This window comes from Mytilus edulis, chromosome 1, assembly GCF_963676685.1.
Source record: "Mytilus edulis chromosome 1, xbMytEdul2.2, whole genome shotgun sequence".
Classification (NCBI taxonomy): Eukaryota; Metazoa; Mollusca; class Bivalvia; order Mytilida; family Mytilidae; genus Mytilus; species Mytilus edulis.
This window is the reverse complement of record NC_092344.1, coordinates 33148853-33165268: the sequence shown is the minus strand read 5'-3', so window position 1 is coordinate 33165268 and position 16416 is coordinate 33148853. Positions and strand designations below refer to the sequence as shown.

Genomic DNA, 16416 nt, shown 5'->3' with positions numbered 1-16416 from the left:
CATTGGGTCAATTTAAAGTCATAAGCCAATGAAAATTAAGAATGTAAAAATACTTTTTCGTCAAGATCAAAATGGAGGAGGACGATTTTGAGTACGATATTACTTTTCCAACATCAAGAAATGGAAATCTTGATGACGCTGCAGGACCTGTGGATGATTTCGATGATTTCGATGATCTCAGATTTGACGAAGAATCGAAAGAACCTGAAACAGTCGTGTATTTACTGGGTTGGGCAGGTTGCAAAGACAAATACCTGGCAAAATACAGTACATTTTATGAAAAAAAAGGGTGAGATTTCTGGAAAAAAACAGTGTCAGGGACAGATTACATGATTTCAATTAGACAACAATGTGATTAATTTTTGAAGGCAATATAATTTGTTAGGTGTCCTTTTCGGGGGCGTAGCTAGTCCCAAATAATTATGACGTCTGGCAAGGCTATTTTAATTTTTTCTGGGACGCCTTCCTACAACGTCATAACGCCAAACCATTTTTTACATCTGGAGTTTGAGAGCTAATTTTTGGGGTGAACTTTGAAACCTTATTTTGACTTGAAATTTTCATTGCATGTTAGAAATTTTTACGTTATTACAAAGTCCTACCTTTTTTGTGCTTATTGATGTAAAATATTTCCAGAAATATCCAAAAGAAATGATAAAATAAGAAACGATTCCATTTGAAGTGGGAAAATATTTATTTTGTTTCAACGAGATTTCCCACAACCACCAAAAAAACATGACTTCCGGTGAATATAAAATATTAAAATCAGAAAAATTTAAGTGACTCGAATTTCCGGAACGTTTGATTTACATTATGATATTGTAGGAAGGCGTTCCAGAAAAAAAATAAAATAGCCTCACCAGACGTCATAATTATTTGGACTAGGGCGTAGCTAGAAATTATACACCTCATCACTATTTGGATTTCTGTCCCGGCTGACCTGAGAACCTGTCCTGATTGAACAATTAATGTCATACAACAATAACTTTGCCATTGTGGCATCAGATATTTTGTAATATGACGTCATGTTTAACAAGATCAGCCAACTCCACCTTTCCAGATTTCATAATAAAAATAAAAGTAACTAGTGCTTCTTTCTTTTAATTTTATTTTTCCCGCTGACTGTTTCAAAATCCTCAGAACAAAATAAAATCTGTTGTCTATGATACTCGCTTTCAGTCACTCTCATGATCGGTAATATTTAATTTTCACCAAGTCGATGAAACAGCAATTTTCATTTAAAATTAAGTAAAGAAATTCAAGGCATGAATGAAATATTTTCTTCAAAATTTTTTTTAAAGCTGGTGGCATGTTTTTCATACTTCATTTCTAACTTTTGACAAAATCGGTTATAACTTCATCAGAACTTGATGAAATTACTTGTTATCCATGTAATACAGTTATTGCATTAAAAACGTTCTAAATATATATCGCACATCGTTTATTTTTGTAAATGTTTCTTCGTCCGACATTTAAATTATTCGGCATATAATTGTAGAACTACAATTCAAAGTCCAGATTTCATCGGAATCAGACCAGCTATGATCGAAATCCAGAATTTTGCGATAATGACTACAGACGCATGAATAGCACTGCTGACAGACAAAAATTTATCACAAAAGGAAAAATTATGTATTCCACACGCATTCCAAGGTTGGGCGGTAAATACCACCCCCGGTAATAACCATTGGTATATACCGGTATTTACTGCCCCGGACAATACTCCCCAAGTGGTCAATACTGGCAAATACTGGTCAATTGAATTTTTCATAGTTGTTTTTACTTTTAATTGAAGTAAAAACTTGATAAAATGTCATATATATTTAAACTTTAATCTTTATGCATGTGTCAGCTTATATGAATTAATGAATATGTTATTTTATATTCATTTATAACACATATTCCTACTGATTTTTGTCATTATGAATTATGATATTGCATACTTTAAATATATAAACATGATGAAAAATCACATATTATTTCAAAATTAATATATTTTATTCAAAATGTATGATTTTTACAGGTAATTTAAATCAAAGGTAAATAAAACTACAGGTAAATGAAGTTACATGTGTCTTTTTTCCTGTCACCTGGCATTACATGTACTACAAAATGTAGGTGTGAAAGTTTAATTACTTAAACAACAGCCCCCAATAAATGTTGACAAAACATGGTTGAAAATAATGAAAGTGATATTTGAAGACTCCTTTAAACAATTAAATATTTCCTGTCTATTCAACTGTGAGGGGAAAAAAACCTTCTTCATGCTGGGAATGGAAAGTTTTTTGCAGGGACAAAACAGTTTTTATCTTACACTATAGCTTTATGTACTCATTAATCAATGTAGAACACTGTACATGCATGTTTATTTAAGAATTTTCATGTAATAGTAGAAATAGAAATGAAGGCTTTAAAAATAATTTGAACACTTTCTATATTTAATTATTATTTGTTAGTAATTGACCAGGTAGAGAGTGTTTTTTAAAGTAATGACCACTCAAAATTTCAATCGACCAGTATTTGCCGGTACTTCCCGGTATTTACCACTGGCATGGTCAATACTAGTATTGACCACTTTTTTGCCAACCTTGAGTCGCATTCACATACTTTTGGTTAGATCTTCTTGATTAATGTATATATTTCCATGTATATGTATATATGCATTATTTCAATTTATAAGTTAAAGTTGCTCAACTCTGTGACTATTACACCAGAGACATATATATATACACATGTATATATGTCTCTGCATACACTAAGAGGTTCCTGACTGGGTGACAAGGTATATGGTATACATAAATAGTGAATATGCAGTGAGGTTGATATATTTGCCTATTGCCATTGACTTTTATTAGAGGAAATACAGAATCCAAACATAGTGTTTATGTTTATATTAATAGAAGGGTTAATATACTGGTCTGTTCTCATTTTATTGTTCTTGTATTTTAATAAATTCTAAAAGAAAAAAAAACAAAGGTCACTTATAATAATGGTTTCAATTTTAATGTCCAATTTTTCCCTTTTTTTTTTGTCCCCTCGACCCTAATTTTTATACGCCTGTCAAAATTTTGACGGGACGTATTATGGTATACAAATGTCCAGCGTCTGTCTGTCCGGCGTAAACATGTCACACCGTAACTTGAGAACGACTTATCCAAATTTCATGAAACTTAATATAGTTGTTTCTTATGATGGTCAAATGATCTGTATACTTTTTGGTGAGAATAAGATTAAGACTTTTTAAGTTACGGCAATTTGTAACTAAAACAGGGGGGGGGGGGGGGGGGTTTCACATGTCGCACTGTATCTCAAAAACAATTTATGATTATTGCTTAAAACTGTACACACTTCTTTGTTATACATGTATTAATCTAATGATCTGTATACTTTTTGGTGATGATTCAAAAAATTTTTTTGAGTTAGTGAGTATTTTGTAAAAAAAGGGGGAGGTTTTTTCATTTACAATACATGTCGCATCGTATCTCAAAAACAATTTATGATTATTGTAAAAAGGGGGAGGGTTTTTTAACATGTCTTGCCATATCTCAAAAACAGTTTATGATTATTGCTTAAAAATTTACACACTTCTTTGTTATATTAATCTAAAGATCTGTCAGTCTGTATACTTTTTGGTTTTGATTCAAAGTTTTATTTAGGTGATATTTATTTTTTTGTAAAAGAAAAAGAGGGGTGCGGGATTCACATGTCCTGCTGTATCTCAAAAACAATATATGGTTATTGCTTAAAACTTTCTCAGAAACTATTTATGATTATTGCATAAAACTTCCACACAAGACAGCGGACGTATCATGCACTCATGGTGCAGCTGTTTATTTACAAATTTTCTCGTTAAACAGATAAAATAAAAAGTCTGGCCTAATTACATGTCAGGCGTTTTGTTGTATTTCCTACATGAGGAAGCAGCTACTACACAAAGAAGCGATTTTCTGATGACTCCAGTTCATTATCATGTGGTCTATGAATGTAATATATAAGGAACCTTTCCAATACTTTTTTTGGGCGTGTTTGCGGTCTGGTTGGCTCTGGTAGTCTGTCAACCACATAGCCTTGTCATATTTTCAACAATATCAAAGTGGTCAGTTAAATCTAAAGCTGATTGGTACGTCTGTTTCCAAACAAAACTCATCGCTTCGTTCAGCTTGTAACAACTCAATAACACTTCAACATTCTTTTGTAGCCTCTAACATAAAATATTCAATGTCTTGCAGGTATTTTGACAGATACACTTCTCTCTAAATGTGCTAAGAAACTACAAAAGCAATAACACATTCAAATCTTATATGGATGCAAGGTACTGTCCGGCTTTGTCATCTCCAATAAAACTTTCAATTTGAAACCAAATGCCTACAAATGAATATTCAGTGTGTTTCCTTTAAACATTGAATTCATAAATTCTTTATTTTGCATGCCAAATTGATGTGCACACAACTGCATGTTGACGTATATGGAGCTACCCGCCTGCTGCAAAATGTTTTGCTTTCATTTCAATCCAACCCCAAGTAAATCCTTCCCAGGTTGATTCGTCCTAAGTCGATCCGCCCCCAATATAAAAATCATTATAAGGAATAAAAATAAAGATGTATTTGAATTCAGTATCCTGTTAATAAATTTGTGTTGCGGTCGTATATTGGTATCACGTTGTCGTCGTCTGCATTGTCCGAAGACAGTTGGTTTACAGACAATAACTTAAGTATAAGCAGACAGAAATCTATGAAATTTAAACACATCAGCAAAGTGTATTGTACAAAAGCAAAAAAAGGAGGGGGGGGGGGCAATTTGCAACAGCATAGTGTATTGCGCAAAAGCAAAATATTTAATATATTTTTTTTTATAAATAGCATATAAATTCAAATCATATAACTAATTCTAAGTTCTTTGACTACAGTTATTCTGTGTCAGAAACCTATTGTGTGTCAAATATTTAATTACAATCCAAATTCAGACCTGTATCAAGTGCGAATATTGTGTCCTTTTCGCCCAAACTGTTCAGGTTTGGACCTCTGCAGTCATATCCAGATGTAAAGTTAAGTTTTGACACCAATATCACGGTCTACTGAACATAGAAAATATAGTGTGAGTGTTGCATCCATGTTCTATTGACACTTTCTTGTTTTTTTATAACTAATTTGATAGGTCAGGAATAACCATTAATTGGTGGATTATACCTCAATTCAGGATGGTTTGGTGACCACTTAGTCAAGTGATGCTATCAGACCTGTATGATTCTGACACTTCATGCTGCAATTTGTTAGAAAAACCTTAAAACTGATATGATCATGCTCTTCCTGCTTATAATTTCCATCTCTTCATCTGTTAAATCTTCTTTTTGTTAGGTTCATTTGTAGACTCTTTCTGTTCATTTCGACTAACAAATCTTAAAGTTGTAACTGTGGTCGACCTGAATATCCAATATAGGTCAATTGAGGTACAATTCACATTTTTCAAAAAGCAACACAGGAATTCAAAGTCAGAAGCAATAAGATGTCCCACATGAGTACTCATCATAGCTTAGATGGGTTTTTGCAAAAAGATGCTCGAATATCCCTTTAAAATTTTTATGAACCTGACATTATCTAATAACTTCTGGTTCGTTTTACAGGTAAAGGTAATAGGTACATGTACTAACAAGACAAATCTAAACTTTATCTACATCTAACATAATTTTTGTATTATTTGATTGAAATTCCAACATCTTTGGTTTATATTTGATGTACAAATGTATATATGTTGTCCTAGCTACATATGGCTACTGACGCTATAATTACTTGACATCAAAGTTTATACTTCATCATGTTTGCTGATTTAGTTTAGTAGACTGCCACACTTCATTGGAGTGATTGCCCTAAAATGAGGATTTGTTTACCCTCTTTTCTGTTCTGAGCAAAAACTACAAAGACCCCCCTCTACCAAGAATATTATAAAAAGACATAAAAATTACTTCAGCAATTCAAGTTTTACATTATGGAGATTTTTATTATGGATTCTATTCTTGTTTACAATGAGAGTGTCTTTTGTTGAATATGTACATGATTCAATTACCTACATGTATATTTTCGATTGTACATCGTCATGTACAATGATGTGGGTGAGCAACACAGGTTCTTTAGAACCTCTAGTTTTATTTAAATTGAAAAATAAAACCCGTTTTTTATTTGCAGATGCATCACTATCAGATACACAGCACCAACAGATATAACTTATTTCAACCCTGTAGAACTACGTAATATAGCTGTCAAATTATTGGATCTTGTGCCAGATTACAACTTAGAAGAAAGCCCAGTGTTTTTCCATGTGTTCAGCAATAATGGCTGCTTTGTTTACTCCCAGATATCTGATATCCTCTGTTCCGGTGAATATGAAAGATTCAACAATTTGCAAATAAGGGGATGTGTATTAGATAGTGCACCAGGAAAAAGAAGAATTACAAGAGCTGCCTATGCTTTTGCTCTGGCAAGTGGAAAAACAGGACTCTTTCTACATACTACTTACATATATATATTAGTATATCTCTTCCTTACTGCTATTAAAACAATGATATGTTCCACATACTATGGAAAGAATTATGCCGGGACTCCACATACTCTCTACGGAAGGATGAAAGATGACAAATCTAGATGGCCACAACTTTTCCTCTATTCTAAAGTTGATAAAGTCATACCTTATACTGATTCTGAAGAAGTTATGAAGTACAGATCAGAAGTGTTGAAAGTTTCAGTAGAGTCACAGTGTTGGGACGATTCAAATCATTGTCAACACTTAGTGAAATACAGAGAGAGCTATATTGCCAATTGTTACAGTTTTATAGACAAATATAGATGATAGATTAGTCTGTTCTTAACATGCTAGATTTGCCTACAAAAGAGTTATTCATGCATTTATTTTTTATTTTATTATTTAGTTTATATCTGACACACATTTGCAATTGTTCATCATTTAAAAAATAAATAAACTGCTACATAAATGTACCACCCATAGTTTAATTTGAAGCTTACTATTTGAGGATTTTCTCTTAAAAATGATATTTAATTTTTTTCTCTGTATTATTGATTTGTTGTTTTACATTATACATTATACATATTCATGATATTAGACTTGTTTATAATTCAAAGCTAGAGTAGATGCAAACCATATTGCTCTGCTTATTTTATAATCTGCAACAATCGTTTCTGATACCCAATACAAGAAAAGTTGGTTTCTAGCTTAATCCAAAACATTTTTTTTTAAAAGTTTAAAAAAATGTTATGCAGATCTTGTTTATTATACATGTAGCAGTTTCATATCATTTGATTATACAATGTATTATCTAATAAACATAATAGAAAAATATATTATGTACAAATGTAGGTGCTAAAATATTTACATTAGAAATACTTCTCATATTGAGCATATTTTATACACTTACCATTTAAACAACATTGTATATTATGCTAATCATATTTTATAAAGAAGATATTGAAACAGCATTGATTATGGAACCATTTACCAATACATTGTAACAAACTACAGATTGTACAAGTAAGCACTGATAATATATCTTCCCTCAGATTTGATGATGATAAAAAAGTGACAGTACACATATTTAGGAGATGTAAGCTCCAGTGTACATGTAGGTTACTCACTAAGTAAGATGGTTCCATGAATTGAGACGAGTCAAAATTTTCAAAATGGATAATTCCCAATTCAAGCTACTTTGTTATCTTAAACTCTCCATTTTGTTTTGACCAGAAGATCTAAATGGTAATTTTAAGTGAACTACAAAAAATGTAAATCTTTAAACAAATGTTAACTTTGTTCATATTACAGTTTTTCAGAACTTTGGACTCACCATGGACAAACTTTGAACTCACTATGGACAAAAAGGATGAGTTTTTTTCAAAATTGGGATCATTTGAATTGTTTTAACCTTGTCTCTTATGTGTCTATCCAGTATTTTATTTTTCAATCATAGTATTATATTTTCTAGTGTGTTGACAGCATTTCAGTTTTTTATGTTACTTGTAGTGCTTTGATTTATTTTTGCATTTTCATATAAATTGTTTTGAGACTCGTGATTTTTTTTCAAAGTATTTATGTTTACTGTTAGTTTTTTATTGTTTTAATTACAGGGCTGATAGCCATTTTTACTTTATTTATATATATATGTGCATATTAATTACACATTTTGTCATTTACTGTTTATTCTAACATGACGTGCTTCTTTCGCTTTATGAATAAACCTATGCTCTAAATCCAATAATTTTTTTATGCACATGCGTACATATTGACTACAGCAAAATAATGAATTTTATCAAATTAGCATGGATTTAATATATTTCATAAACTTAAAACTCTTCCAAGCTCTTAAATGATGCACATGTTGTTACTAATTCATTTATTATGACTGTAATGTGTTGCATTCCGAAATTGACATATTTGACCTAGATACGACAACCGTTCATGCCTGCTGTTCCAAAACTCCTCCCTCTGAAAAATCACAGTGTTAGCTGTTTGCTTCTTTACAAACAAAAAAGGGAAGTTCATGGAAGAGCCTATACAATCGCTTTACCCTTATACACATCGGACATAAAAATGACCTTAATTGTCCTGATCAGAATCGAAATAATTGATGCAAGCTATACTTTATTGGTTGTTTTAACATGGGTAGGCATTACATTCATGTTATTTTAGCCCTCACTATTGCTCAGGCAAAAATAATCACGAATATAATGCCTACCCATGTTAAAACAACCAATAAAGTATAGCTTGCATCAATTATTTCTTAAGTATTTTATGCTTTATATTTCAATTTGTTTCAGAATCACTTTAGCTTTAATTTGGTAGATTAAATCTGCATTTATAATTATATGAAATTTTAATTTGATATTCATACAATATAATTATATAAAGTCACATTAGTTTGAATATTCCACTTTCTACTCCAGTTAGAAGCACCTTATTATTGTTGTAGCTGATAGATTCATTGGCACATTTGTAAATTGCCAACACTTCTATCGCAATGTACAATTTATTTTCTTTCTCCACAAACATAAAGTAACTCTCCACAATAGTTTCAGAACCCTTGTTAATTTGATAAGCTTATCCAGCATCATGGGAAAATATTTCTGCTGCATTTCCATTGGCTATTTGTTAGGCATGTGAAAAATTAGTGAGATGATTGAGTGATGTTTATTATTTTTTTTATTTTTTTTTTTGTTTCCGTGCATTCTGATTTGTAAATTAAACTTTCTCGTATACAAGTTCTATCATGATTTGGTGTATTAAATATTAATGTTTTCCAGCAGAATAGGTAATATTTTATTCCTTCCAGGTTTGTTAGATTTTAATTCCATCACAATTTTTCCTTTCACACTTGCACTGTGCAATATTAAATTTCTGAAGCACACAGAAAAGCTGACAAATTACCATCTGAGGGAAGTCAATGTTTCAATAGCAGTACATTTCTGAAGATTTAAATAATAATTATTAACATGTGTTTGATAGTTATATTCACCATTCTAAGTATATAAAACCTAATAATTTTTTTTGTGAAAATTGAAAGAATTGAAATGGTCAGTGGTGGATCCAGAAATTTGCATAAGTGGGGGCCCACTGACTGCCTAAGAGGGGGCGCTCTCCGGTCATGCTTCAGTGATTCCCTATATAATCAACCAAATTTTCCCCCAGAAAAGGGTGGGAGGCCTCCCCCCCCCCTACACACTCTGAATCCACCTCTGATGGTGTATGGTACAGTAACCCTTATGTATGTATTTTTATCTCCATATACATGTATTAATTTATGCTAGAAGATGCAACAAGTAATATAAGGATATAAGGACACCTTTCTGGACTTTACACTTACAGATATGAAAAGTGAATAATTTATGTCATTTAATGATTGTCCTTCAAATAATTGAGTTTTTCCTGTTTTTGAAATAGGAAACTCCTATTTTCTTCATATATCAGTATTTTAAGAAATCTCTCTATGACAAAAACTTTTTTCCCTCGATATTAATTCAATCTTCAAAAGATACCAGTTTCATATTGAACACCTTATAATAATAGTCATAGTATCATATTTTGTTTCTAAAGAAAATATAACTTTCTATACATCATGTACATTAATCTGTCTCAAGGGCAGTCGCATACAAAAGAAAAAAATATTTGTAGTTATTTTCAATGTACATATACATTAAAAATGCACAATAATGTACATATCCGTTATACCATTAAATATAACAGTATGTTTATGTATATAATAACATTCCAAAAATAATACATATTGAGACAAAATTTAAGTTTACCGTGTAGCATGAAGGAGTTATATGAAATTTGTTATTTGTATATACGTATATGTATTGCTTACAAATTTATTTAATAAAGTTTTATCTTAAGATTTCAGCAGTTTAATTTATTGTTTGTCCATTTAAATCTTTTTTATTGTAACAGGTTGTCCTTCATAAAACAAACTTGTATTGATGAAGATACATGTTAGCTGCTTTTAATTGTGAATAGTCATACAGGACTGCTTTTAATTGTGAATAGTCATACAGGACTATTTTCATAAAAAAAGAGATTTACCTTAGAAAAATATTCATTTCATTTTATGTCCCACCTACTATAGTAGAGGGGCATTATGTTTTCTGGTCTGTACGTCCGTTCGTTCGTCCGTTCGTCCCACTTCAGGTTTAAGTTTTTGGTCAAGGTAGTTTTTGATGAAGTTGAAGTCCAATCAACTTTAAACTTAGTGCACATGTTCCCCATGATATGATCTTTCTAATTTAAATGCCAAATTAAAGTTTTGACCCCAATTTTACGGTCCACTGAACATTGAAAATGATAGTGCGAGTGGGGCACCCGTGTACTATGGACACATTCTTGTTTCTGATTATTTCAAGTTGTTTTAAGATTGGGTAGGATACTAATTGCCATTGGTGTGTAGAGCAGCAATTTCCAGCAAAGAAGATCATCCTTTTTTATACGACCGCAAAAATTTTAATTTTTTGGTCGTATATTGCTATCACGTTGGCGTCGTCGTCGTCGTCCGAATACTTTTAGTTTTCGCACTCTAACTTTAGTAAAAGTGAAAAAATCAATGAAATTTTAACACAAGGTTTATGACCACAAAAGGAAGGTTGGGATTGATTTTGGGAGTTTTGGTCCCAACATTTTAGGAATTAGGGGCCAAAAAGGGCCCAAATAAGCATTTTCTTGGTTTTCGCACTATAACTTTAGTTTAAGTGAATAGAAATCTATGAAATTTTGACACAAGGTTTATGACCACAAAAGGAAGGTTGGGATTGATTTTGGGAGTTTTGGTTCCAACAGTTTAGGAATTAAGGGCCAAAAAAGGGCCCAAATAAGCATTATTCTTGGTTTTCGCACAATAACTTTAGTATAAGTAAATAGAAATCAATGAAATTTTAACACAAGGTTTATGACCACAAAAGGAAGGTTGGGATTGATTTTTGGAGTTGAGGTCACAACAGTTTATGAATTAGGGGCCAAAAAGGGGCCCAAATAAGCATTATTCTTGGTTTTCGCACAATAACTTTAGTATAAGTAAATAGAAATCTATGAAATTTAAACACAAGGTTTATGACCATAAAAGGAAGGTTGGGTTTGATTTTGGGAGTTTTGGTCCTAACAGTTTAGGAATAAGGGGCCCAAAGGGTCCAAAATTGAACTTTGTGTGATTTCATCAAAAATTGAATAATTGGGGTTCTTTGATATGCCGAATCTAACTATATATGTAGATTCTTAATTTTTGGTCCCGTTTTCAAATTGGTCTACATTAAGGTCCAAAGGGTCCAAAATTAAACTTAGTTTGATTTTAACAAAAATTGAATCCTTGGGGTTCTTTGATATGCTGAATTTAAGAATGTACTTAGATTTTTAATTATTGGCCTAGTTTTCAAGTTGGTCCAAATGGGGGTCCAAAATTAAACTTTGTTTGATTTCATCAAAAATTGAATAAATGGGTTCTTCAGGGGCGGATGCAGGAATTTTCGAAAGGGGGGTGCTAACCCAGGGCAAGGGGGGGGGGGGGGGGGGGGTGCAAAACATATGTCCCGATACAAATGCATTGATCTGCAAAAATAAAGGGGGGGTGCGCACCCCCGGAACCCCCCCCCCCCCCCCCCCTGGATCCGCCACTGTTCTTTGATATGCCAAATCTAACTGTGTATGTAGATTCTTAATTTTTGGTCCAGTTTTCAAATTGGTCTACATTAAGGTCCAAAGGGTCCAAAATTAAACTAAGTTTGATTTCAACAAAAATTAAATTCTTGGGCTTATTTGATATGCTTTATCTAAATATGTCTTTGATTTTTGATTATGGGCCCAGTTTTCAAGTTGGTTCAAATCAGGATTCCATATCAAGTATTGTGCAATAGCAAGAAATTTTCAATTGCACAGTATTGCACAATAGCAAGAAATATCTAATTGCACAATATTGTGCAATAGCAATTAATTTTCAATTGGAGTTATCTTTCTTTGTATAGAATAGTAGTTGATAATATATGTTGGAAATTTGCCAGACATGACTATGATGGCATTTTCCATTTTTATTTGCCAATAACTTTATGTAAATAACTTCATTGGAAATTTGCCAATATAAAATGTTGCTGATGAAGCTTTTTTTCCTTATCTTATCTAAAATGTTTTTAGATAGTGTATGTTGGACATTTGCCAGACATGACTATGATGTCATTTTCTATTTTTATTTGCCAATAACTTTATTTAAATAACTTCATTGGAAATTTGCCAATATAAAATGTTTTTGATGAAGTTTTTTTTATTGTTTTATACAATAAACAATGTATATTCACTTTTACTACCAACCAATCTTTACCATTCAGTGATAACAAGCACTTTATTTTACATTTTAATATTTTATGATGTATTTAAAAGAGTAGTTATTGTTGCAAACTCCATTAGAAATTTGAATTGATATAAGTTTTGGAAAAAGGGAAACGGGGATGTGAAAAAAAAGGGGGGGGGGGTTTAAATTTTTCTCATTTCAGATTTCATAAATAAAAAAGAAAATTTCTTGAAACATTTTTTTGAGAGGATTAATATTCAACAGCATAGTGAATTGCTCAAAGGCAAAAAAAAACTTTTAAGTTCATTAGACCACATTCATTCTGTGTCAGAAACCTATGCTGTGTCAACTATTTAATTTTAGATTTAAAAAGTTTGAAGAAGAAATCTTTAATTGATTTGTAAAATCTTGACATTTGTTTTGTGTAAAAAAAAAACCATGTATTGTCAAAAATTTTCTCACAATCCAAATTCAGAGCTGTATCACGCTTGAATGTTTTGTCCATACTTGCCCCAACTGTTCAGGGTTCGACCTCTGCGGTCGTATAAAACTGCGCCCTGCTGAGCACCTGGTTGATGGTTGAAGTAGATTTGTCTGTTGATGTTAACTAGCTTCTATCTCTACAGTTGTCTCCCTTTCTTCCTCTCTTTCTTTTACTTTCTGGGGTCCAGTTGAGTGCAGTCTAAGTAATATCATCTTTCTTTTTCTTCAGGACTTATCTTGACTAGTCTGGAGTATATTGGACATTAATACTAAGTCATCAGCAAAATCTAGTTTTTGGAATAAAACAAATGGGCCTTTGACAGGAATAATAGTTGAGAGGTTCTCTTTTAAAAAAAAAAAATTATTAATTTGGTGACATTGAAACTACAATGAATGCTCTTGAATTTTACAGTAATGATGAAAGATTTTTCTAGGATTCTCCATTTCATGCTATTGTATGTCATACCTTGGCTGAATGATATCAGCTAGGCTTTATTCCTGTGGAAAAATCACCTTTTTGTCATCTTCTCTGAAACTAATGTTGCAACTTGAATATGATTTTACTGGAAAAAACCTCAGGAAATGGATATTCATAAAATCACTATTACCTTTTGACAGAGAGCAGAACATACCATCCTTTACTGAACTTCAGATAGGATCATTAACTTCAGATAGGATCATTGTTATAAACATTGCTAGAAAATACAATCTTGTACAATGCCTGGAAACACTAGCATGTCTTTATGGGTACCGTAAATTACACTTGATATTAAGGAACAGGTGACATTATAGAGGAAAAATTCTCTTCTGACAATACTGTGCAGGTTTTGTCAGATAAACGGATTTATGAGTTGTCTCATTGGCAATCATACCACTTCTTTTTTTTTTATCGTATGGTTAGATGTATATCAATTACATGACAGTACATGTATATAAAAGTCGTATATTGAACCTGCCAAGCAATAATTTCTATATCATGCAACTAATGGCTTTAATTTAGTTTTAAAGGAGATTATGTATCCTGGCCAATGAGACTGCTATCAATCAAAGACATACAGGGATAGATCACCATACAACCTTGAACAATGAGCAAGCCAATAATATACAATAAACTATTTAAGGCCCTGAAAGTACTAGAAACTATTTAATGCCCTGTGATGACAAAATATGAACTCCAGAGTAAACCAACAGACTGATTTATTCAATACAATATTTTATGGGAGAAAGGAAGTTGCTGACATTCTACCCAAGATTAGGAAGTTGTCAAGAGAAGAGATGTTATACAAATGTAGATCATATTTTAAACTGTCCATTAGTTACAAAGTAGACATTATTGTCTCTTAATATTTTCTAGTTTCAAGTTCACATTTATATTTTTAAGATTCAAAAATACTCTCTGAAAGGAGAATTATTTAGGGAACAGACAGAATCTTTTACCTTGAAGTGAAATATTGATATTGATATCTGACGGTTTAGCAGTATCTCTGATTTATTATATATGAAGAATACAAGAATGAACCTGGCAGAGTCACAAAATTAGAATCTGTCGAAAACAGTGGGTACCAAATTACACAATACTATGACTCAGTGATGATCTTCATCTGTCGCAAAGAATAACTGGAGTATTTAAATTTCAAGTTCGACTCCAGCATTCCAGAGGAGCCTGATTCAGTATCCTAGGATGAAAGTATTGCCCAGCATAGCTTGTGAGTGCAGCCAACATTTGTGTTAAATTTTAATGTTAAAAATACCACATAATGACTAAAAAGCAAGCCAAAAACATAACTAGATAAGCATGTATGTACATGTATATATTTTAGCAAGCTCAAACAGGTACGGATCCAGCCATTTAAAAAAGGAGGGTTCCCAACCCAGGATAAAGGGGTGGATTCCAACCATATGGGTATACATTTACAATTAATTCTCCATAGGCGGTAATGGTAACGTTTTCCTCCGTTGCTCAGTCCATATCGTTTACTTGAACATGTATGATGGCTCATATCGAAGCTGATACATTTATACATGTCTGGTTAAATTTTCGGGGTGGCAAGTGAGATTACTTTTTTCGCAAATTGATGGACCCCGGAAGATGGTGAAAAATGTCACTCTCCTCATGAAATAATCCCAAAATTCTGATCATAAAATTCAATAAAAAAATTGTCCTTTCTAATAATTTATTTCAGGTCAAATCTACATCTTTCTTTTCTCATCACACCAGCTCTATAAAACAGTTCTTATTGTTCATTTATGTCCATTTTTAAAATCACAGCATCCACAATTGTATGGCGGACTAATACTTTTTTTTAATCATCTCAAGGTCTATTAGGGATCCTGACCCATATGTCCCCATTCAAATGTATTGATCGGCCAAAAAAAGGGGAGGTTCCAACCGCAAGAACCCTCCCTCTGGATCCGCCACTGTCAAATAACCCTCAGGTCTTAATATATCAGTAAACCAAAGAAGCCAATTGGGGAAAAATACTAGGAGCAGTGGCGGATCCAGAACTTTTCCTAAGGGGGGCCCACTGACTGACCTAAAAGGGGGGGGGGGGCTCCAGTCATGCTTCAATGATTCCCTATATAATCAACCAAATTTTTCCCAAGGAAGGGCCCCCCCCCCCCCCTGGGTCCGCCTATGAGGAGGATTCCCAAGAGAAAACTGAAGTTAAATAAAATTATCAAAGATACCAGGCTTAGTTTTATATGTCAGACGCATGTTACATCTTTAAAACTCATCAATGATGTGCAAAAAAAAAATTAAAAGACCATATAAAGTAGATAAGTTTAAGAGCATAAGGACCCAAAATATTTAAAGCCACCTAAGAGTGCACTTGTAGAGTAGGCTTGTTTCCAATGAACCAATTATAGCATAAAAATTAAAACACTGAAAAGGGAAATCATCAGAGAACAATTTTACCATTTAACTTTAATATGTTTTCTTTATTTGAACAAAATATTCTGATCCCCAATTTGATGAGAGAGAAAAATCTGGCCAAGCAAATGACAAAAAAAAAAATTCTGAATCCACATTTTCCACAAACACATGTAGTGTTGCACATTGAAAAAATAAATAATTAAAAGCGCTGAAAAACTATAAAATAAAATCTGACTCA

At 32.3% G+C, this 16416-nt stretch overlaps 1 protein-coding gene across 1 annotated transcript; it reads left to right on the top strand.

The window, feature by feature from the left end:
- The first annotated feature begins 58 nt into the window (after positions 1-58).
- LOC139481334 (transmembrane protein 53-like) lies at positions 59-7842 on the top strand. Its single transcript, XM_071264579.1, has 2 exons — positions 59-289; positions 6180-7842. The coding sequence occupies exons 1-2, from the start codon at positions 72-74 to the stop codon at positions 6838-6840; spliced, it is 879 nt and encodes a 292-aa protein (XP_071120680.1). The 5' UTR covers positions 59-71; the 3' UTR covers positions 6841-7842.
- Positions 7843-16416: the final 8574 nt, after the last annotated feature.

Bases quoted from the DNA above. Each gene is read 5' to 3' on its own strand.
- LOC139481334 (XM_071264579.1), top strand. From the start codon at position 72: ATGGAGGAGGACGATTTTGAGTACGATATTACTTTTCCAACATCAAGA. The intron at 290-6,179 runs GTGAGATTTCTG...TTTTATTTGCAG, and splicing joins ACATTTTATGAAAAAAAAGG to ATGCATCACTATCAGATACA.